The sequence below is a fragment of the Phoxinus phoxinus genome (assembly GCF_949152265.1).
Source record: "Phoxinus phoxinus genome assembly, chromosome: 21".
Lineage (NCBI taxonomy): Eukaryota > Metazoa > Chordata > Actinopteri > Cypriniformes > Leuciscidae > Phoxinus > Phoxinus phoxinus.
Window position 1 is genome coordinate 26,955,998 of NC_136896.1, and position 25,751 is coordinate 26,981,748.

The window sequence follows — 25,751 nt, forward strand, 5'->3', positions numbered from 1 at the left end:
CATGAGGCAATACAAGCAGTCAGATATTGAACAACAGATTTTATTGGCTGCTATGTGTGTATTATCACTCTCCTGTATCTTTGACATGCATGACATGCTTGATTTCAGTGTGGCAAGTTTTACACACCGCGTAAGCCTTGTTTAGTTTCCCATTGACTTCGTAGAATCCGAAATGTGCCCAAATGTTCCGCTTTCCAAGCTTTGGGCGCGTTTTTTAATTACCCGTCTATCGCGGTCATCTCCCTCCGCCTCAGCCATCTTGAATGTTGTTGTTGTTATGCCCACGGAAGTAATTGAAACTTCACAACTTTATTGTCCAACTCAAGGCCAGAAAATAAACAGTGACATAATCGATTATGGCACTTTGCCGCATCGATGCTGAATCGTGCATGCCCCGCATTGCGATGCATCGCCGAATCGATTATTGTTGACACCACTAGCAAATAACTCTGTTATTTACTACTTAGGAGTTAATCAAATTGGCTACATTCATTGCCGGACTCTAAGCTTTCAAATGACACCTATTTTGACTTGAGTTGATCTATGTAGTAGTTTTGAAAAATATGATTATTATTATTTTTCTAGCAGTAGGTGTCGCCTGCAGGCGGTACACTCTATTTTAGAGGAACTACTCACCACTCGTTAAGAGTTGATCAAAGTGCTTGGATGTATTAAAAAGCTGAGATTCTAAGTTTTAGAACGATACCAATATTATATATAAAATATATATATCATAAAGTTGTGAGGAGAAGTTGAAGCATCAAGAAAAATTAAGTGAAAATTAAATGAGTCCCTATGGACCTCTATTGGATATATGTGGTCATTGCACTTTCTTTCTTTAACTATAATTCCTAAATAAAAGTTTTTCCACAAACCTGCAGATGGCAGTATTCTATCGCTAACACATAGAGCAATGTCCAAAAACAATTTAGATTTAATTAAGATCATAATTTAAGTGAATTTTTTCATAAAAAAAAAAAATCATGAGCCAATTTATGGCGTAGTTAAGTAATTGTGCTAAATATCCACAAAAACAGCATAAATGTAAAGAAGTAAAAAAATACATATATATTTTGCCATGTAAAAAAAAAATTATATTTCCTTATGCAATCGCTCTGTAAAAGTTTGGGGTCTATCGGACCCCAAACACCAGAAACGTAAACCCTACTTGAACACTGATTAAGGGTTAAGGTTTGGTGAAAGGGAATGATCTCTCCCCTGCAGTGGAAAGCATGCGCCTTTGGCCTTTCTGGGTGTTTGTTTTTCATGACACACACACACACACACACAGTTCACCACTGGGATTCCTTACCCTCCAGAGAACATGACAACAAACATGATAAACTTGATTTCCATCCATTTTCCCAGCACGTCGAGGAGCTCATAAATCCTAGACCATTACACTCAATGTTATGGCAGAACGATATATTACATCCTATCGTTTAGTGTTTGACACTAGGGGTTGAACGACGTCAGATTTTTTTAAAGTTGACATTAATGTGATGAAAGTCGAGTCGGCGTTGACTAGTAGCTGATGACGTCATTAATGAACAAATAAGCCTGAACCTCGAGCTGAGACTCAAACGCCTTAATTGTTTTAGGTACTGAGAGGGGCGTTTTTATTGCTTCATAAATAAAGCAGCACGGCACAAAGCTTCATGTGCTTGTCCTCTCCTAATAAGGATCCAAAATAGATAAATATTAAGTCTGCTTTTCTAAAACAAAGAAAATAAGCTATGGTATGGTAAAGAAGCAATGCGCTAAGAGCAGGAAACTGTATATTCGTACAGTGTGTGCGTGTCAAAAAATCTATTCAGATTTTAAGCTTTCTTTTTTTTTAAAGCACATTCAACCGCCCTTTGAGCAAATAAACATGAAAAACGGATTTGACAGCATCCCATGTGGCATGACAAAAGCTTGAAAAGACACGCTATTGTCTTTCAGTGGAACAACAGTCTGTATCAGCAGCCTGAAATCTGGGCTGTTGGTCCAGCTGGGACTGAAAGCAGCCTGCCATGCACATTCCTCGCATCTCTGAATCAGAGACCGGTACTCCACACCTTCCCATAGTAACACCCTCAACTGCCAGCAGTCCTCTGAGGACAATACAAATGACAGGTTAAGACAAAACACCCAGGAAAGTAAGATAGGACAACCTCAAACCATCAAGGACAGAGTGTTTCAGCCTGAACATCATAAATAGGGAAACTACCTTAAGTGTGATACAAAGGTGGTTTACCTCTAGTTTGGAGTGAATCAAAGACTGTACGTGACTCATTTGCCTTCAGGCATTTCAAAGAAATCAAAATTACCGGACTAAATAACTAACTTGAATTACAGATTTACAGCAAAAATGGATGTGACTTTAAAATGATCTGCCTTTTCCTTTTTTGCAGTGTGTGCCCTTGCATTTGTGAAAATCTCTTGCCAAGTCTTTTTTTTATATTCAAATCCTGTTGTAATTAGGGATGAGCCCGAGTATTCAAATCTTTTCAAAAACATTGATGAGGCATTATTAATAGAACAGTGTTTTTTATTATTATGTTTGATAAAGAGGTCACAATCTGCTTTCTGAAAGGATCTAATGTTGTTTATAGACTAGTGTGCTGTCAAACAATATTGATATTTCAATATATATTGATAATGACATATTTGAAACTGTTCCAATACTGCTTTTCTACAGTAGAGACGCCAATACCAGCTGCGCCATCTACAACAGCGAATTGACACACACACCCGCCTCCTGTCACTCCCTCGTCTCATTCGCTTCGGTTAAATAGGCCTAGTGCTTTTATTGCGAATTATTTTAGTCAAGTGTGTATGCTCCTAATGTGACAGCAGTCTAATATTCCTGCTGCTGTCATGTTAATCAAAGAAAGACAAAGAAAATCACTCGCTGCTCTTGACTGACTAACATTTGTAACTTGAATTGAAAGCATTAACAACATGAATTTTATTTTTACAATTAAAACTATCCAGTGTTATTTATTTTACATTTGATTACTTTCCTTTATGTAGTATTTCTAACCTGAATAGTATGTTATACCCGCCTCAAAAACGTATTTATTTACGTGCTATTGTAAATATTTGTATTATTTTACAAATTATTTATTTGTGCTATTGTTTGCCATTTGTTTTTTTATTATTATTTTATTACTGACTGTTTTTGTCTTTTTTTTTTGTAAATTTATTTCAACGATTCAAATAAAGCTTTGTGTGTAAGCCATTACAACAAAATTACCCAAATTATGAAAGAATTTAGATAACAAATTATCTTATGGCAGTTTTCCCTGTGGTATCGAAAATGGTATCGAATATCAATCTTTTTCAAGGTATCGTATCCAGTATCATGACAACACTATTGAATACAGCCATAATGGTGCAATGAATTCAGACACTAGAAACTTTCAGTGATTTTAATTCATGTTGACAGCTTTTCAGCCGCACATTTATAACACAGACCGTATAATTTAGGTATATGTTGGGTCCGAAATCCATTCCACTTCTATAAGAGCTAATCAAACATTAAGAATGAGGTCACAGTTTGAGCACAGCCCACCAACAGGATGTCCCTGTGAGCTCTTCTCAAAAGCACCTGCTCCTCTGTTGACTGTTCAGTCCATTTCAGTTTCAGTAGAGTCCATTTAACTAGAAAAGAGTTATTACACTCAGGAACTTTAGCCAACACAAACACAAAACCACTTTGAACCTTGAACTGTATCAGTGAAACCGCTAGGAGTTCAAAGTAGTGTTACATCAATACACCTGCCAGACCAATAATCAATAATTTGGATGATTATCTGCATTGGTTGATAACATTTTCAACTGGGCGATTAGTAGAAGTTTTCAGAAGATGAATTTTAAATATTAAAATTTTCAAATGAAGTACATCTGAACTTGCGGCCTTGCTATGATCTCAGGGAAAAAAGGTACAAAAGCTGTCACTGTGTGAAATCCTTTCAAATATACCTTTTTTTTTTTTACCCCTAAAGGCTGCAATATTAAATACCTTGAAGGTACATATCAGTACTTTAATGGTACATACAAGTACCTTTCAAAAAGGTACAGAACAGCTTTTATTCCTTTGTGTCTAATTTGTAAATTAAGGTATCAGAAGTGTGCACCCTTGATTTGTGTCGATGAGAATGAAGTGTAGAAGAAACTCCTCTAAATGGCTCATTGTGTGTCTTGAGTTCTCAGAAACACAAGGCATACTTTGTGTGCCGTATCAGGGCCACAGTGTCCCTCCCCCAGCCTTGTCCTGCGTTTTGTTTGGCGTATAGACGGACGCTCCCTGACAGCAGTGCGCTAGTGAGAGTTAGACTGGTCTTATCAGAACCTGCCAGTCTCTTCAAGGTCTGAATCAGGATATGATGTGGTTTGGGCTGTTTATAGAGAGGCTCTCTAGGTGGTCTCTGTCCGTGAGGGAAATAACTATGAGGCTGTTTAGCATTACGAGAAGGAGAGGAATGTGTTGGTGTCAACCCACTTGTTTGTTACCCATATCATCTCCTTTTTATTTTATTTATTTATATTTGGAAAACAAAGTAGCGACGCTAACTACAGCTCAGCTGTTTTGATATAGCTTTTCCAGTAATAAACTACTTTTTCCAATAGTAGCAATGTTTTTTCTTTTGTAAAACTGTACTGCACACACAGCTTTACAGCCAAGCAAGCTGAGTGAAGCAATAAAGAAATGTGCTTTCATAAAATGTCCTCTCTCACCATTATGAAGCACTGGGAAGTCTGGCGCATTTTTGTGAATTTTTGTGCTTAGTGGTTTAAAAAAAATTATTAACCCATTCAGTTGAATCTCTACAGAACATTTGTTGTATTTTAATCTTTTAGATTTATACAAATGTATTTATACATTCATTTACTGATTTATTTATTTTTAATTAATTATATATTAATAGAATGTAACAAATAAGAAAGAATATGACTCCTTTTACAGCATATATTATTATGTTTTATAAGTAAGTTTATGTACTTTACAAATTAAGTTAAAATCTAAACAAACTCCAATTCATGTTGTTACTTTCTAACATGTTTTTCTTCTTCATTCTTCAGTACTCTTATCAGTGTGGTCATTAGTTAGAAGACCCCTGGCTCTGTTGCTAATTAGGTGCTAATCAGCCAATCACAGGCAGTGTTTATCTTCCTGTGGTGTGTCAGGCAACAGCTATTAGGCTCATTTCCTTAAATACTACAGACGGCTGAAGTAAATTCCATTTTCAATATAGTCTCTCTTTTCACACCAACCCAGACAACAACGGAAGTTGTGATAGTCCTTTCTTTCCTTATTGTGACATCTCCGAGTGAAATAAGAAAAAAAAAAAGTGGGAAGGGAGTCAAGGGACAGCATTTCGTCCTCGGGAATTGATTGAATCATGGGAAGTTAGGCGGTGCCAACTAAATGGAGGCAGATCTAAATGCCAGTTGTGGAGGACATTTAGGGGCAACTAAAAATGAAAAACTTATGCATTTTGGTCATTCATTTACCAAATGAGAAGGTTCCCTGTATAGTTTAACAGCATTATTTAAACTATCAGTCTCGGCAGGAATCATCCTGAATAATCGGCTATTGTTAGTGCATCTCTACTATATCTGTACATTTCATTAACTGAAATAGCCTAGTGCTAATACACCAAATGACTAAAATTTCGTTCGTCATTCAAAAAGGGAAACTGACGCTGCAGGCTGTTTTGAATATCAAACCTGCTGATCACTTTCTTTATTCCACTCCACTCATGTTAATATTAAAATATTCGCCCAGGAACACTCAGGTAAGATGACGTAAAATTAGAACAGCCTTTTATCTGTACCGTTTTGGCTGCTTTGCTCGCTGTTTTGCTATTATTCTCATGCACTGACTCATTCACTAAGCTGAATAGCCAATCAGAGTTCTCTCTCTCACTGACAACCCGACACTGATTCTACATGCTGAACCGTATGGCGTCCAACTAGAGCCAACAGCGCGAAACACACCGGAAAACTCAGCCGACGCTCAAAAATGACCCGACGTTGCCCAACGGCCGATCGTCAGCTTGGTGTGTCCCTGGCTTAAGGGAATTCATTGTTGTTAACCAAGTTAAGATTTTTTTAAACGTGAATTTTGTTTTAACCGTAAGATTTTTTACAGTCTTTTACTGTTAAAATGATAATAACTTTTATAACAAGTCATGTAGCCTACAATCTCATGGCTGTTGTTTGAACCACAAACAGAACTGTGGTTAATGTCCCCTTGCAATCTCATAAGCTGCTTTTGACTCCTCTGCGGTGTCCACTGAGACAACAAAACCAGGGGTCAAGGCCGGGGGAGGTCACAGTTTCAACTCTGCACTTCCTCCTCCCTACTGCTGCTATAATCACAACGGAGACGATTAACAGATGCCTCTTGGATGCCATGTAAGGGCTTGCCTTTAAAACACATGTTGAGTGGGAAGCTCTTTACACGGAGTGTCAACATCTGAGGCCGTGTGCAAACACCAGTAAAAGCTTAAGAACACAACAAAAGAACAAGCTCAGCTTAATTAAAAGGAGCAGTCTGTCATTTCATTTAAAGTGTAGATGGACAGGCAAATACGCCATGGGAAACTTTCTGAATAGACTATGTGCACGTTAGCATATGCTACTTCCGGCTGCGAAACCGATATGGGGTGTCTAGTTTCCGGTAGCCTGATGGACGACGTAGAGGATGTATATTCCATAGTATATTCTGCCAAGAAGGCAACAGTACCCCACGTTGGGTAATCCCCTTTCTCTGGTTGTGCAGTCATTACTTTCAGCTTTCACTGTGTCATTGGGAGAGCCCTATTCTTTTGGAGATAATCCTCAGAAAACGTCTAACGTTAGTGGGAATTCTACTGCAGTGACATTGCAGCCTAAAGGATGCAGCGGGACCTGCATATCTTCAAAGCAGGGAGAGTGTAACCCGGATAATCCAGGCTACGAGTAAAAGAGTTGAAAGATGTGTAAAAAGATGGGAAAATAAAAAAGAATAAGAGAGAAAAATGAGTGTTTTAGAAGAGAAAGTGTTTCGTCCAATCATTGATTGCGCTGCATTGATTGACACTCCAACAAGCCAATGGTAGCAGCGCACTGAGACTGCGCCGGCGACACTGCCGCTGTCAGAGACATTGAGAGAGAGAGAGCGAGCGAGTCAGATGAAGCAGGATCTCCAGACACTCCGTATCAAAGGATAGATGTTGAGAAAGAGAATTATAAATGCAATCAAACGATTACAGTTATGAGTGAAAGTGATAACTTTGAAGAGCTGACGACGAAGTGAGAAGACGTCGAGACAGAGTATCATGAATAAAAGCCGATGTAGATACACGGAGCACCAAAGCACCGCAGATAATCTTCCTATTGAATAAGATGTGACTTTTTTGCCTTGGTGAGTTGTTTTCTTATATTGACTTGACATTCCACAAGGTTTTTTTTATGTTTAAGGGGGCCATTGCGTACGATTAAACTAACTTAACGCCGGTCCACTGATGTAAACAAGACGGCAACCGGAAACGAAGTACCCAATATCCGCCCTCAAGCCGGAAGTTAGCATTTTTCTCGTGCACAGAGCGAATTACATGATCGCCAGCTGTTGACTCCAGCTTAAAGGAACACTCCGACTTTTTGGGACTTTAGCCTATTCAACTTATCCCCCAGAGTTAGATAAGTCCATACATACCTTTTTCATCTCCGTGCGTGCTATAAGTCTGTTTGACGCACCCACCGCTAGCCTAGCTTAGCACAAAGACTGGATGTAAATGGTTGCAGCTAGCATACTAATCCAAATAAGAGACAAAATAACGCAAACATTTTCCTATTTGTATAGTCACAGAGTGTACAAAAAACAAAGTCACATGAGACACAGACATATTTTAACCGTATAAATACTGGGAACTATATTCTCTGAAGGCGAAGCACTGCTACTTGGGCGCAGCACCTGAGACACGCTCTGAAAGAACTCTCTGCTCCTCACCACGGCGCGTCTCAGGTGCTGCGGTTATCACTCCGCCCAAGTAGCAGTGCTTCGCCTTCTGAGAATATAGTTCCCAGTATTTATACGGATAAAATATGTCTGTGTCTCATGTGACTTTGTTTTTTGTACACTCTGTGACTATACAAATCACAACATGTAAATAGGAAAATGTTTGCGTTATTTTGTCACTTATTTGGATTAGTATGCTAGCTGCAACCATTCACATCCAGTCTTTGTGCTAAGCTAGGCTAGCGGTGGGTGCGTCAAACAGACTTATAGCACGCACGGAGATGAAAAAGGTATGTATGGACTTATCTAACTCTGGGGGATAAGTTGAATAGGCTAAAGTCCAAAAAAGTCGGAGTGTTCCTTTAAGGGGTAAAAAACGTTTTCATAACTTCGAGTTCTGAGTGACTTTCTGAATTGGAGTGTCTCAATTAAAGGCTCATGGCAGAAGCAAACAGGTACTGGTCATAATTCAGTGTTTATTGTGATGGTGCATTGTGTGTACTGTTGATAAGCATCTATGAAGCTTTCCAAAAAATACTTCTCATTTAACCTGTTTATGAGGTAACAGGCTTGTGCAACAAAAGTACGTTTCCTGTCAGTCTTAGTGGCAGCCAGAGAACGGGAAAATACACAAAGCATAAGTTGCACAACATGTCTATTATCATCATTATTACATTGTCTGACTCTGAACTTGTTATTATTATCTTTCTAAGCAGGATGACAGTATGGCTAACTTACTTTTCAAAAAATTCTTGAAACCAGAACTTTGGTGTCTGCGCTTTTGAATTGAGCAAGAAAGCAGTAGGCCTATACATTTCAAAAATCATTGTGTACCCCTAACATGCTTTTTTTTTTTAGTTCTAAGAAATTACTCTTGGGAAAACTGCTATAATAATGTTCTGTTACATGAGTTCACACCTCAAAACTTGCATCACTATACAAAGTTTCAAAAGGACAAATGCCAATTCATATTCAAATCTGGACAATAAAATAACCATACCAACAATAAAAGACTGTGTTATGGAAATAGTGGCCTAATAAAGCAGATTAAATTATGCAAATCATCATAATGGCTTAAAGGTGCTCTAAGCGATGCTGGGTGACGTCACTTCTTGTTGACATTTAAAGTATTGTCAAACAAAACGGAGGCTAGCTAGACCCTCCCTCCTCCTCATCCCATCTCCTCCCCCTCCCTTCGTTTCCCAGTGAGCATAAACAACGGCTCCGTCATAAACAAATTTAGTCAAAGTTGTTAATAGCCTATAAATGAACATTCAAATTCATAACAAACAGTGGGTGAACACAATCATTCACACAAGCTGTCACCCTACTGTGAGTTTGCTTTATCATTTACAATAGAGATCGATCGCTAGCTGCTAGAAACCTATATGTTGTATACACTAAAGTTTGCGCTGACTGCATAGATCTAGCTAATTATTATATCCTTGTGTTGGTTAGGCGAACACGAACGTTCATTTAGAAAAACAAAAAAATGGATTTACCCACCTGTCCAGCAATAACAGAGCTACCTGGATGTCGGATTGGAAGCCCCTCTGGCGGCGGAGTTCTCGCAACCTTTCGCAGGCTTTTCCAATGTAAATTCGGGACTTTGCGCGTTCCTTATCCTTTTCCCTCTTTGCAATTTGTTCATCGGAACGTCGTCTCTTTGGTCGTGTGTCGGCCATATCAAACTTTAAGAGAATATAATTCTAACTTCCCTCTTCATGCTTCTATCTCCTTTTTTTTTGCAGTGCGTTCAGGGGACAGGCAGCTAGCGGATAGTGAAGAGATGTTTGCTGTATGTGACAAAAAATGTTTTGGCCAAAAAAACGTGTGACATCGCTTATAGCACCTTTAAAGAAACCAAAGGACAAACTCTCTAGGCTATGTCACTAGCATAAGCCCTAAGGCAGGGGTATTAAATTCAAGTTTAAGAGGCCCGGTCTCTATATTTCCTTCCCAGCGGAGGTCCGGCCAATACTTTTTGGGAACAGTTATACATTTCCATCGAGGCAGCCGTAGTACTTTGTAAAAGAAAGAAAAAAACCTAAACACTCAAATTAGTCATCAAAGATGAAAATCTTGGGCCCTGAGAGCCAAAACAGTGAATTTTTACCAATAATGTACCCATTTCTCCCACCTGGATATGAATATAAAAAGGTTAGAACAAATGTTTTAACAGGCTATTGTTTTTATTTTACATTTAGACACCTTTGTGTATGGACATTGAAGGTATTGGGACTGAGAAAACATATTGGGTGGGGAAGGTTTACCTCCTGGACCATTTTTATATTTTGCTTAAAACAAACTACTAAAAACAAACAAACAAACAATGTAGCCTACTGTACATAATCTAGTAATCAAAACTCTCATCATGAGGACAAAACAAATTTAACTAGTAGCCGAAGTAATTTAAAGAAAAGATTCCCTTGCAATCTCTAAATAATTTTCCAAATTCTAACATTGTTTATTATGAAATGCTCGTGCGGATTAATAATGATTTAAATGTATTAAAAAACGCCACACATCAACTTGTCTCAAACCTGGTTTAGTTAAACTGTCAAGAGTCATCTGTATAACAGACAAAAATAATTGTATAGCTGTATTCTTGTTTTCTACAGTGTTTTAGCCAAATTTTCTATTTTGCTGCTCAGTGTTTCTGCTACTATTGTAAAAAATAACCGCGTGGTCTGCAGCTCTTAATGTGGCGCTTTACGTTTTTAGTGAGGGAGAGAGTGAAGCAACGCGCGCATGGAGAGGAAAGGGCTTGAATGAAGCACTTTTAGCTCTAGATAAAAAATATAGATATAGCTCTGGATAGTGGTTGTGGTGTAAACCGCTCCGTTGTTTTGACGCGCTGCTCATTTTAATCTGTAGAATCGGTAAAATGGCGCAATTATGTCCGGCGGTCCGGATGGAACCAAGCCGTTGTCCGGATCCGGACCGCAGTCCACCATTTGAATAACACTGGCCTGAGGGATGTGATATGCACTTTCTACGTATAATATTAGTAGGGCTGTTAAACGATTAACCGCGACGAATCACATCCAAAATAAAAGTTTGTGTTTACATAATAAATGTGTGTGTACTGTGTATAATTATTTTGTATATATACACAAACGTTCATGTATACATTTAAGAAAAATTATTATTTATATATAAAATATTTATAATTTATATATAATATAAATTATATATAAATCTATATACAGTACATACATGCAAATATTTCTTAAATATATACAAGCATGTGTGTGTATTTAAATATATAAAATAATTATACACAGTACACACATTTATTATGTAAACACAAACTTTTATTTTGGATGCGATTCATCGCGATTAATCGTTTAACAGCCCAATATATTAGACTTAATTTTTATGCAATTGTATTAAACCACCAGAACAGATACAGTCTTCTCCTTTTTTCTCTATCCACTATGTTTAACCTTTCCAATTTGAGATAACGCCGGGTCGCACTTCACCATGATTCAATCCATAACCACATTGATGTTGACACAAAGTATGTGGGTCCAAAACAAAACCCCAATAACAAATCAGTGGAACACTAAACTAAAAAATGTAAAGAAAAAATGGTTTGGTCTCAAGAGTAATGACTACAACACATTTATTTCTACTCACCAACTCAGTGAACCCATTTTTCACCTATCAGAAATTAATGAAAAGGTGAAGGAGGCAGGGTTTTAGTGCCTCAAAGGGGCAATAAAGTCTTAATGTCTTAAGCCAGTGTAGCGAGAACCACTGTACGCTCTGAAACAGAGGGTTCCACTGTCCCGGCCAGCGGGAGAAACCAGCCAGCGCTGGAACGACCCTTAACACAACAAGCAGTGGTTTTTACAAGCCTACTAGTAAAACGTCTGCCTTAGCTCAGATATAATACGCTGCATAATAGATCTGAAGTTCTGCTGGATCAGACAGCAGTCGCCCACTAAATCATCTGTCAGAAAAACCTCAAGCTGAAAGGTTTTGTGTCTGTATCATGCACCGACTTCAGCTTTGTGAGCTCCAGGAAAAGGAATTTCCTTGGCAAGAAAGATTTCCTCCTATTGGTAATTCATCAAATCACAGGCAAAATTAAGTGCTGGCTAGTGCTAAATAGACTGGAACTATTACAATTACCACAGAAAATTACCATGAAAAAATGCATCACTGTGGCTTACTCTTACTGCAAATATCATTTAGTCCTATACAATAAATTGCTTGTAATTTCTCTCATTTGTAAGTAACGTTGTATAAAATCATCTGCTTATTGAATAAAAGAAGAAAAAAATTACACATTATAATTAAGATTTTTCAAATGAATTCAACAAGACCATGAAGGTCTAGTTGAAAAAAAAAAGTTTGAAATGCAAACAGCAAAGCAAAGACAGCAAACAAGTTATATAACATGCAAACATGTTCCACATGTCAAAAATCAACAGTAATTTCGTCTTAGAATTTGTTTAGGCTTAGTTAATAATAATACAAATTAGGCCACAAATTAATTTCAATATTGATTATTAATCTGTATACAAGTGCCCAAGAAGCTAAGAATGCAGGCTTCCATCATAATTATTTGTTCAGTGATAAAACACACTTGAAACAATATTTCAATATATGAGCTACAACACCAACATTCAATGCAGGAACTGTGGCACCAACTGTGAGAGAGGCACATTCATAGACCTTTAACATAACACCCGAATAACTATCAGTTCATAAAGGAAGCATTCATACCAAGCAGAGCTTTAGTGGAAAGAAAAATTGACCTTACCTCTGCATACTTGACCCCTGGGTAGATGAGAAGGGCCCTGGAAACCTGCAGCTGGATGGCCTGAAGCGCTCTGCTGTATCCTCTCACCTCATGCGTGCGCCTCTCACCCAGGTGGCATGTTTTCCCACAAACAGACTCCCACACCCTGTCAGAGATGCAGCCGGTGGGTAGTGTCCTCACTATAGCTCTGGTACCTGTGCACACAGTCTTTTTAATTTTCTGGTTGTTCTTCAGGTACCTCCTGACCAGGACAGTAGAGCGTTCTTTCTTGTTTCGCACAAACTCACTGTCGGACACGGTGCCCTCACTGTCACTACAGTCCTGACTTGCAGACAACCTGAGGGGTGTGGACCTCTTAAGACACCTGCCCTGAGAGCACATGGGTTTGGTTTTCCTGTTGAGCCTTTCCAGACTAGAGAATCCAGTTTTATGACACACGGCACATACAAAGTCCATTCTGTCACGCATCTTGTTTTTCACAGCAGTGCCGCAGCCATTGGCGCATTGAGGGCCTTGTGGTGAGGATACTGGCACACTGCTTCGCCTCAAATCCAGCCCGCAGAATGGCAGGCTCTCCGTGTTTTGGCCGATGACCATTTCCATCTGGCACAGTTCACTATCTGAGCCACTCAATGTTGGCCGTCCTCCAGTGAGGCAATAAACATCAGAAGAAATCTCTTCTGCTTTTCTTTGCTGGGGCACCGTTCCCCAGCTTCTAGGAGGAAAGCTATTCTCTGGGCAGCCTTCTTTGCTTTCCACTGGATTGAAAAACCCACACATCTGGCAAACGTACAACCCTTCTTCCCCGTGCCTTGCAGCCCCACAGATGCAGTTCTTGGACCTGAAGGTATCGCCCAAGCAATCCAAACTCTTAGACCTAGTATCCAAACACTTACGTATTCTGCACTTTGTGCCTGTTGACTCCCCCTCCAAGGGGTCAGGGGATTCGCTCTCAGGCAAGCCGTAGTTCACAGATATGAGAGCATCTGCCGAAGTCTTCTTACCAAGACTCTTCAATCCCAGCACAGCGGAAGCCCTCTCAGAGGCCATGGAGCTCATGAAGCCAATATGCGCCTGTCTCTCCACACGAACCCTCATATCACTAGACACCTGATGACAGATTCTCCTTGCTCAACTTACGCGAGACAAGCTTCTGGCAAACTACCCCTAGAGACGATGGCCTTGAGATCAGAGAGAGAATCTCAGTGGGTCTGCCTGAAGTGGAAGCTTTAGGATTACTGCAGCAGAAAATGACGGCTGTGTCTTCTCAATTTATTCGCCCCTCCCGACTTTAACCTCTTCTCCTAAGACCTCGGGGCTCAGAACACTAGATGAGAGGGGAACAAGAAAAACAAATTTCAATAAACAACTTCTATTTCCACATAGCATTTTAAGTGGCCTGCAAATGTTCCCTGAATGAATAAAGAAAATATGACAATGCAAGAGGATACATAAACATACTGTAATTCAACACACTGGTTTTACTTGGCATGGCCAAGGTAAGAAAAAAAGTTTCTCAATCCTTATCAGAGCCAAGCTGTTTTGTGTCTTGCTAGGTGCTATCTGGGGAAGTTGTTAAAATTGCACTTCACCACAACCGAAACCTTGTTTAAAACCCTGAAGAAATATTACAAAGACAGGATGCACATTCTGACAGCATGAAATGAAAATTCACATCCACTCAAAAATATCTTCATCTCAGGAAATCACACAGCTGTCCAAAATCTCACTACAGTCAGCAGCCCCCCATCCCTATAAAAATGCAGGGGTCTCAGGAATGTAAAGCCTAGCTTGGAGGGGGTAGTCCAAATGCAATTAAAGGGGGGCATTCGCTGTATTGATTCTAGCTGGATTCAGCCAGTCAGTCTTCAAACACGGCTCAGTTCCCACACCCACACAGTTGACAATAAATCACTGTGCTAACACAGTGAGGAGTATTTCTTTCATAACTCAGTACTTGAGTGCTTGAAATCATACATGGACTCGGTGAAAGAGAAAGGGTGTAAAAGACACTAGAATACTACTAATGCTGTGCAGGGACAATATACTTCACAGGCTGAATGAAATAATCAGTGCTAACCATCTACAAACACTAAATTTTTATATTTTCTGAAGAAAATGTGAGTTGTGCAAAACGGAGCGACTTTTAAAAAGTAACAGCACACCCTTCTCAACAATATGCATGATTTATGGTATCATTAAAAGGTACTGTACCTGATATTTTTTTTCTTCTATTTGGGCAAAATGGTTTAAACCCCATTTAATATATTTTAAAAGCAATCATCTGTGAAAAAACAGGCTTTATGATGCCATCTACTGTGTATAATAGAGGATTGTAAAAGATGAGAAGCTCTTGCACAGGACGGAAAGCCTTGGCCAATAACATGCTCAGGAAAAAGGGGGTTGCCCATATTGAACTCCGGGACAAAAATTATAAAATGAGTGAGTAGGCTACATCATGAATCCATTTTCCAAACCATGTTTTTGTCTTATCCTAAATTACTACGGTCCATCTATAATAAGTGTTTATATTGGGACTATTTTAGACTGTTTCGGGTCGTACTGGTGCGGAGTAGCCCAGTACCTGCGTGACTCGTCGTCATCATAGATATAAACAGAGAGAAGTAGCTCCGGCTACAATGTTCTTCCGCAAGACATATGCAGTTCTGTTTATTAAACGCTAGAGCGCCAAAAGTTAAGTACTGCAGCTTTAATGTCCATTTATTTGCACACCTAAAATGATTGGAACATTTCACCCAAATGGAAAATTCTGTCATTGTGTGTTCATGAGACACACAATAAATAATAGCTTTTGCCATCACAGACATAAAATCTGGCATGACACGTTCACTTTTAAAACTGAAGGGAAAATGTGATTTCAGAACTTGTCGTCATCATCAGAAGCAACTAAACAAGTTTTGTCCTAATCTGCTCCCAAAATGCATTCTTCAACATTGCTAAAGGACATAACAAATGCATTACTGCTGTAGTATGAGATCACCAGACAGATAAACCAGACACACCTGCGTTCTTATGATGAACTGTCATGTGTCCACATGACTTCATAAGGTGGTCTGACCATGAAGTGATGGCAAAATATAGTTTTTTTCTTTTTTCATTTCACTTTGGCCAGTTTTTAGGCTGTTGTTAAGAAGCTGCTGGCTGTTCTGGGGTGCGTTTGCCGAAAGTATCGTTAGCCAACTATGGTCGCAAGTTCCGTCGTTATCAGCATAGTTCAACGGGTCAGCGTTTCCCGAAACCATAGTTCCTAGTTTCTAATTTCAAGCACCCTCTGTGATTTGATTCTGGAACCGGGTCTGGTCCCAAACGCAGGATTTTTCTGCATTAGTTAAGGCAGTTGTTATTTATTTGTATTGGATGCCATGTCAAATATGCTTGCTTTTCTGTCAAAATGAACAGCGGTTTGAGAACGTAGATGCTTTAATAACAAATCATTTAGAGCATTAATGCTGGGACTTGTAGGTTGTTGGGACTGGTACATTTTCTTGAAACTATTTCATGGGAATCTATAATACTCCCAATCCCCCATCATGGGAGAACAAACACCACTAATTAAACTTCAAAAAGTTGTGGAAGCCAATAAGTATTGCCAGCGTTTACTTGTATTACACTACGAGAGATTGCACCCAATCCATTAAGGTAATTTCCTGCAATCCTTACTGATCTCATGGTGGTGTACAAACAGCCGACGTATCAGCCTGCCTGCAGGAGGTTTTACAGGCATTTGTGTCCTAAAAACCTGAACTTGTCAAAGACAGCTCTTACTAAACTATGAGCTGTAGCAGTAAAGAGGCAGTCGTGCCTCCAGAGCGGTGGGCGTATGAGTGTCTGTTGAGGCATGAGGCCATTGTAACGATTGGAAATTACGGGAATTCCCACCTCCCCAAATCCACCTCTGCACCCCTCCTTCTCCCCTTCTTTTCTGAAGGCAGCACAAACTAATTATGTGTGCTAGCTTGAGTATGTTCCTGTGCAACAGACAGCTACTGGAGCAAAGCCTCATTCAGACGTGGAACAGTTCATATTATTAATATTACAAAGTTTATGTGAGGGTAAACAATGGCATCAATGTCAACATGCATGCAGGTTCAACCGAGATTAGGACAATCTCTAAACTAACAACCCATCATAAATGAACTAGGTCAACTGCTGTTGATCTCAGACCAGTTTTATTAGAGTTAGGGCTGGAATAAACTACTACACTACTTTAAAATATGAACAGATATTAAGCACACTATAGGCATCACACACTTGCCAACTTTGTAAATGTTACAGAGAAAAACTGCTGGGCAATGTACACAAAAACGTCTGAGGATCGCACACTAGCAACTTTCACATCGTTCTGAAATTAACAACAAACTCACGCAGAAACATGCGCCTCATTGCTAGGAGATTTATGATCAATGAAAACCAGATGCATTCTAAACTATCAGGGTTGATATCCTACAAACTGAACAGAATCACTGTCTGAAGCTTAATTTTTAAAAATCTGAGTCTCTGTTCCCCTCGTACATTACACGATTTTCATGAAAACGGTCAACTCCGACTGACCAACACCTGACTTTTGGTAATTAGCATAAACTCGAGCTTGTATAGTGCATTCCAGACTTTAGGCCAACTAAAACAAAAACATTTCAAATTAGTTTTAATTAATTGAAATAAAAGAAAATATAAATATTAGATGAACAACTTAAACTAAAACATTTTTGTCTTGGCAACTAACTGCACGTAATGTGCTAAAAAAATGCTTAGTCTAAGTCACTCTGGGGGTCTAAAAATATTTATTCATCCATTTTATTCAGTTTTATTAAAATAATCTCTCAGCTTTATTTTATTATCTTCTTTAAGCTGACACTTTGTCAAAATCAAAGATCTCGCTATATCAATTTGGGCATGTCCAAACACTTGTAAGAGACAGTTGTTGACGCTAAATCAGTGTTTGAAGTCATAAATGTACAGTTTGACAATCTTTGACCAGTTGTGGGTGTGTCATGTCTTCTGGCACAGTCATTCTTGTTTAGCTACATTAAACTCAGGTGTGTCATCCCAGATTCAATTTCACAAGACTGAAAGTGCACGACATTCGGTAATTAAATTCATGCAAAAATGTACAACATCGAAGTATTGTGTCATAACTGATCAAAGGTCTAAGATTACAGGCTTGTTCAATGCAAAGCAAAATATCCCATCTGATCACAGGACAGTAACCAAGTACTACTTGCCTCCAAGTCTCTCAATCCAGTTCTCATGTGGCAAGTAAACTAAAGCAGAAGAAGAGTTTTCCATCTATTCACATTTTCCAGGCTAGTTAATGAAAATGGATTGTGTGAGTTTGAGCATAAAAAGCCCAAACCCCAGGATCACTCGTGCAAGATCGGGTTACAAAGCTGGTCAACTCAGTCACACTACACTTTTACTAGAACAACATAAGATTTCCATTAGAGGCTGATTTCACCAAACTAGACTTGGGGGAGCCTGTGAGGCAGAAAGGGGGGACAGAAAAATGTCTCAACTGTGCTTTTGAGTAAACGTACCTTTTACTAAAATATTTCCTCTTTTAAAAACTCATCATCATCAACGTCGTCGTCACACACGATTTAAAAACATCATCACATGTATTTTATAACAAGAGTCCGCTCTGTCAGTCAAACTTGTAACACTTGTCTGAGCTCAAACACATTGAGCACATCTCACTGACAAAAAAGTACCATAGTATACCATGCCCAAAACATGGTATCATACGTTTTTGCCATGCTAGCACCGCATTGAATCATGAAGTACCATGGAGTACAGTTTAAATATTATACAAAAGTATAAATACATCCGAAATCAAACAGCAGAGGTGAATTAATACACGCAAAAACCGTAAGGCAAACTGTCTTTCTTTCATTTTCGACATAATCCGAGAAAGCAATTGATCAACTAACTTAACACACACTAACGTTAAGTTAACGTTACATCAAACGTTGTTTTGAGTCCAGCTGCAGCATATTTTCTAGATGATAACATAATCGTAGGATTTAACACTTCAAACATAACATAAACACGTGCCAACGACAGGAGATAGCTATAACTTACCGCTGCAGAAAGTCACACCAGAAAACCGTCTCTCGGGTGAAACTTCATCGTGGTTTCAGAGAATGACTGTTAAAATTGCAGAGCCCTGCAGCTACTGTATTAAAACGGTGTGGCGTTTAAACTGATGGAGGCGGGAAACTTATTCAGTCAGCAGCAGCAGACACTGAACCCGCTCGCGAGCACACAATGGATGATCTACAGTCACTGCATAGGAATGTCTGAGGAGGACTTTAACTCACGGTACCGCTCATGAGACTGACACACTTCATTACTGTCAACAGCCTCACGCTAACACGCCTTCATACTTAATATTCACTTTCAGAAGTTGCAGAGGGACCGAGTAACCCCAGAGTGCAGTCTGGACGATGGGGCAGGGCGACACTTTGGGGTGGGGCGACACGTGTCGCTCCGCCCACTAACAATTTCATTGGTTTATAATACAGCAATCTTATTGGAGTAGACACTTGAGGCATGAGCATGCGCATTCCTTTATGTACGAGTTTATGAATGATCTTCTACGCAGTTTGGCCGTAGGCTACTACGCATGGCGATTTCAGTAACGATCAATTAAATAATAGGCTTGTTTGAGATGCGCCTTGCCTCGCCTGAATTGTATGCGAGAGTAGGCGGCTGCAGTGAGGGGAGGAGTGAAAAAAGCGCAGGCAAGCCGGACAGTTCTCTCTTCTCACAGTGGATCTGACCATGGATCTGACAGCTGTGAGATCAAAGATGGATATCGCGGGATTCACGGAATTCACGCTCGTGCACAGTGTTGCTAATCAACTGGATGTAATTTAAGTTCTGTTGCTTTTATATGAAAATAAATATAATGAACAAGACACCCAAAGCACTATTCAATCCCACTCCAAATAGGCTACGTGTTTATCAATCATTTGTTTCTTTACTACAGACGTGTTTTTATATATGGCCTATATATATATTTTTTTTTTATTTTTTTTCTCACAAAAATGACATAATCACATAATCCATAGAGATCGCACTGTCAAATAGTTTGGGAATACTCACACATAATTTATACACATAAAAACACGAAATCAGAGTTTTAAATTCAAACATTTAAAAAAAGAACAATACATCACGGTTGTTTAAACCAATGAGCATTAAGCTGTGTCGTCAGCAAGTCGTTTCCCATCATGCTTTTGAACCGCGCAGTCGGTGGAGAGCAACTGCGCGCACCTGCAGAATCCGACAGGTGTGCCTTGCGCTCGCGAGAGATTTTTGACATACGTCAGCATGACATCAGAGCCAGGCGGAACGCAGTCGGACACATTTCTAACCGGCATGCATCTCGTGGTGATCACCGGTGATCGGTCCTGCGCAGATTTTGCTCATCTCAAACAAGCCTATTGTCTTTATTAACTTAATACGAGTTACAGTTAATACGATTTAATAAGTAAAATTAAGTTACTGTACAACAAACAATCCCTTCAAAGGCAGACCGCCGTGTAATATAGCCTATACGTGCTGCTAAATCTGGGGAACGAATTCTTCATTCGTGGCCACGATATATAGGTCTATATCAAGTGAAGTCAAGTCAAAAAAATGTGTAGCGCTCAATTCACATCGTTTTATAGCAGCTTTACAAAAAGTAATATAGGCCTAAGCATTGATATTGAGCAGTTTTAGAGCTGGGCGATATAAAGAAATATGTTGCTGATATACAATGTTTTAGATTTAGCTAAATTATATTTATTAATTTACCCAGCAGATAAATCATTGGACCTTTAAGTGAGCAATGATCATGACTGCATTAAATTACTAGCATTGCAAGGAGAGATACCATATTAAGCTGATAGTAGACAATATTTTCCGCATGTCATGCAGGGCTGCGTAATTTTACATCCTTAATTTATGCTTCTTCATTTTTCCATTAAATTGGTGAATAAAATAAACTCGGGGTTGTAGGCTACACTACATAATGATATAATTCACTGTATTTCAGTAAGACACAGTTCCGAAAGTGACAAAAAAGACAATAATAGGCTACCAAATAATACAAGCCCTGGCCATTTTTTTTTTTTTTTTTTTTTTTTGCTTACAATGGGAATTTAAAAACCTGCAGTGCTGAAAAGGGGAGAAAAAATTCTACTAAAACAGATATTATTATTTCGATCTATAGCAAATATTATTATTTATGTCCTCAATTTAAATAAGTAGGTATAAATAAGTAACTATTTGAAGTAGGCTACTGTTAGGCTATAGGCATATGCACAGATTTACAGCGGTGATTTTTTTTTTAATAGTTAGGCTACAGCTATGCCAGTGTTAATATTTGAAACTATTTTAACAGGTAAACAACATGGAAATATGAGTTTGCCATTAAACATTTCATTTAGTACACTTTGTGCCAAAAAATGCAAGCAGAACAAATCTCGTTTAAAAAAAAAAAAAAAAACGGTCGTTTTTAAAATTTAAAAAATGTAGGCTACATTTAAAATTTTAAATCAGCTGCTTGCGTTCGGGTTTGTCCGATGTCTTTCCTTTAATACAGCGATTTATCATAATTTGCGTAAAATCCCGAGTTTGATGGAAATATGAAAACAACTCTAACGTTAGGCCTACACTGGTGCTTTCACCAAGCGTTCGTTTTTAAACTTTGTCTATTCTGTGTCTTAACAATAATATACGATTAGAGTTAGCATTTAATATTTCTTTAATATGGACAAATCATTCACAAAAATAGTACATAAAGAATGCGCATGCTCAGGCTTGATTCATCTAGGCCAATAAGATTGCTGTATAATAAGCCAATTAAATTGGGGGTGGGCGGAGCGACACGTGTAACCCCGCCCCAAAGTGTCGCCCCGCCCCATCGTCCAGACTGCACTCTGGGGTACTACGAGGGACCTGATACTATACCATGATAATTCAATTTATGAGTAGGCATGTACCATACATACAGTCTTTGTATTTATTGGAATACATGGCAGTCATGTGTTTTAAAGGCATATCACATAAAACATAAATATGTAAAATTAACAGCAATATCTCAGAATTCTCAAAACTTTTTTCTGATTTTTTTTTTTCTCTCGCAATTGAGAGTTTACATCTCGCAATTCTGACTTATTTTCTCGGAATTGTGAGATATAAACTCTCTTTGATGCCAAACTTCATCTGCAGTCAGTGCCACTTCAAGTCGAACACACCTGATTAATTTAATAACTCCACTATTGAAATGCATGGACATGCAATGGTTGATTCTGCTTCGAAATTTGGAACTAGTTTCATTGGTGGAGCGAAAAATGCCAAACTGGCAATACTCAATATCACTTGCAAGTTACTAAATAAGCCATATCAATGTTTGTTGGGCACAATATCATGTCAATTCCACTTTGTTTGACATTTACTTACAATAGAAACATTTTTTTTTTTTTTTTTTTTTTTTTAGCATACCTAAAGTATGGCGTATCAATAATCAAGTATCGTTACACTAGGAATGCTGGATGGACATTATCTCGTTATGGCTACATTTGAAGGTTACTTCCTTTGGCTCAATTGATAACATTGTTAGATTTCCTGTTTTGCCAAACTAGATTAACTGTACATGTGTTTTACAATCTCAAAGTGTTTACTGCAGAAAATATTATTATAATTATAATTTATTTGATTTGTTTTTTCTTCATGTTTATTATGCTTTTGTTTATGCGTGGTAATTCACACCTAAAAAGTCCAGACAGAGAGGGCTTGTATCCAGTCCCTCCCACCACTTATACTCTTTAAAAAAAATAACCTCAGGGAATATAAAATGGGCTATTAGGCAGAGGCTCATATAGACATATGCCAATGCATATTCACTTTAACCATGTGTTTGTGTTCTTGGCAGAATAGCAATGATTTTCCCAATTCTCAGTCCACAAGGAGGGAACTCTTATGCCATCCAGAAAGAATGTGCAATTCTTCCACTCCCAGTCAATCTGTCACATGTAATCCTACAGCATCTGGAACTATTGCTTTCCAATTGCAATTCATTTACAAAACCACACAAGTAAGCCTTTGTATGTTGCAGTATATGACAGTCTTTTATGTTTTTGTTGTGTATTTGCATTTCGTACAAGGATTTCTGATCATTCATTGTGATCTATTGGCTGGCTGTGGAATTATGAAGGCATATTTTTGCATATTATGTCATGTGTCTGATAATGTTTTGGAGCAGATTAATAAGGTTTCATGTAATTGCAAAGATTCAAATGAGTCTGCCACAGGTTTGTACAAAAGTGATTCATAATCTGTCCCTGGACTTTTTGTTTTGTAGGAACATCCACAGCTTTTTCCACGTTTTTCCATCTAAACACCTGCAAGCGAAGGTTTTCATGAACTGAAGTCTCAACAATTAAATGTGTTGTTGATCTTATCATCTCCTGTGGCCCAGTCGCATAAACTGCTTACAAGTTAGTCTTCTAATTTTACTTCTTCAAGACTGGTCATTCATTTTTGAGTCAGTTAGGCTATATAAAAAGGTAGATATAGGTCAAATTTGTAAAAGTAGAACTAATTAGCCATAACTATTTGCTAGTTGGTCCGACTAGTTCTTAAGCCACAGTCTTAAAGGGATAGTTCACCCAAAAATGTACTTCCATAGTATTTTTATTCATATGGAGGTCAATGGGGGACCAGAAACTGTTTGGTTACCGACATTCTTCCAAATATCTTCTTTTGTGTTCAACAGAAACTCATACAGGTTTAGAACAACATGAGGGTGAGTAAATGATGACATCATTTTCATATTTGGGTGAAGTATCCCTTTAACTGAGACTCTGTTCATGTAACTCGCCACTGAACTGTTACACTGCTGCCCTCTACTGGATTGTAACGGCGACTGGACACTTAAATAATAACCAGATGCTGACAAATCAATTTTGAATATGCTCGCTCAAAGTGACTAAGCACTTTTAAGTTATGTAATCACATCTAAGCAGTAAGCAATAACCATGTTTGTTTATTCGCTTTCTATTTATTTATTAATCTCTAACATCTGTGTTATATGTTCCTTTGCACAAACGTTCTTATGATTTCCATTATAGCCTTTCATTTATTTGGCTCACAGTCGCAGAATATCTTAATTCACTGATAGACTACTTTTTTAATGCATGCTTGACATGTGACAAACATCACAGTCAAAATTCAAACAAAATATAAATAATTATTTTATCAATTGAGACAAAATAATATTCTGATACATTCTGATAGACTATATTTACTCAAATAATTACTGTCAAAATAATTAGCATTAAAAAATGTCATACCATGTTCATAAAACAATATACAATAACTTTATAAAAAATTTGCCAACTTTATACAAATAGATATAAACATTTCAGATCTATTAGACTTACTTGATATCTTTAAAGCTATAACCACACAAAAGTAGGCTATGAGCCCATAAAGTATGGAGCCCCTAAGGGGACATATGGTGGTGGAAAAAAATATGAGATGGGAGTAAAAAAATACATATTTTTGCATTTACAAGAAACTTCTTGCGTTCACTCACAACTTTTGTTCTTTGCGAGCGAACACAAATTTTCTCGAGTGAACACAAACATTTCAAAAGCGAACAAGTTTCTCGGAAACGCAAACCATTTGCGAGAGAATGCAATTTTTGACAAATAGCACATTTTCCTCCCATCTCTTTTTTCCTTCAGTCCATGTCCCATTAGGGACTCGGTAGTAGGCTACTACTGATAAACATACATTTATTTTATTTTTTGAAATCACAGTCCCTTCATTCTGTAGGCCTACTGATAATGATCATCAAAATGAGCATGTAAAATATTAAATCTGATGGGACTCATGAGATTATTTTAACATATTTGGCTCAGATAACTTTTTAGATGTTACAGCAGATTCAATGAATTCTGTTTTAATGAATTTGTAAATCAAAATATAATCCCACGTCCCATTTGCTATACCGGTTTGTTGTGTCTGTTTCCTGCAGTTCACACCGCTCTAGCCACAACATGCTTATTGTGGTTTTAAAGTAGGCTAATAGCCCAATTTTAACAAAGCCTTTATTATACCCGACATAAGTGGCTGTGATTTATTTATTTTTCTGATAATCACGTTCTTTCTTTTGATCACAGCACATCTAAAGAGACATGTAACATTTTTCAATTCATTTAGCATACAGATTTATCCAAAGCTATTTACGAAAGCAATTTGTCACATATCCAGCACTATTCTAACAATATTAAATTATATGAATTAATGTTTTTTCATAAAAGATTTACATTGATTCATTAAATATGCTATAAAAGTTTCAGAATGAATATTAAACAAGGCTTTCTTATAAAGACGGGTAAAGATATGAAATGGAAACTGCTACCCATATCTTTTGTTGATGATGTCAAAGGTTGTGTGCTCAAACAAATGATATGGATTTCTGGGTTTTGAGTATGGCAATCACAACCTTTTACACCAGACTCACTTAATCATGTGTACACATCCAACCAGGGAGTTTAGTACGACCCTTTCTAATGAAAAGGCTTGTTTGAGGAGAGTGTATTATTTAGAAGGGGGTGTCCAATTTAGATGTTGTGTGTCTGTGTGTGTGAGGAGAGTGTATTATTTAGAAGTGTGTGTGTGTGTGTGTTTATTGAATCTATGTTGATCTATCATTAACACCAGCTGCTGTTATCTGTTGGTGAATGTACTGCATTGGAACAGGTTGTTCATGGCTACACTTATCAAACAGTTTGGGACTTTTGTTTGAGGATAAAGAGCAAAACAGCATGTTTTTCTTAGAAGGCCGATGGCAAACAACCCTAGACCATGGGCAGAAAACTACAAAAAATAAATCTCAATTGATGCTGTGTATAGCATTTTACAGAGAATCCCCAAATAGCCTACAGTATACACAAAGCATAAAGT

At 38.1% G+C, this 25,751-nt stretch overlaps 1 protein-coding gene across 1 annotated transcript in view; it reads right to left on the reverse strand.

Annotated features, from left to right (window-relative positions):
- plce1 (phospholipase C, epsilon 1) overlaps window positions 1-19,225 on the reverse strand; it is an 87,991-nt gene extending 68,766 nt beyond the window's left edge. Inside the window, 2 exon segments of the mRNA XM_079595346.1 lie at window positions 12,768-14,094; window positions 18,867-19,225. Coding sequence (XP_079451472.1) covers window positions 12,768-13,865 — 1,098 coding nt within the window. The 5' untranslated portion in view covers window positions 13,866-14,094; window positions 18,867-19,225.
- Between the last annotated feature and the right edge of the window lie 6,526 nt (window positions 19,226-25,751).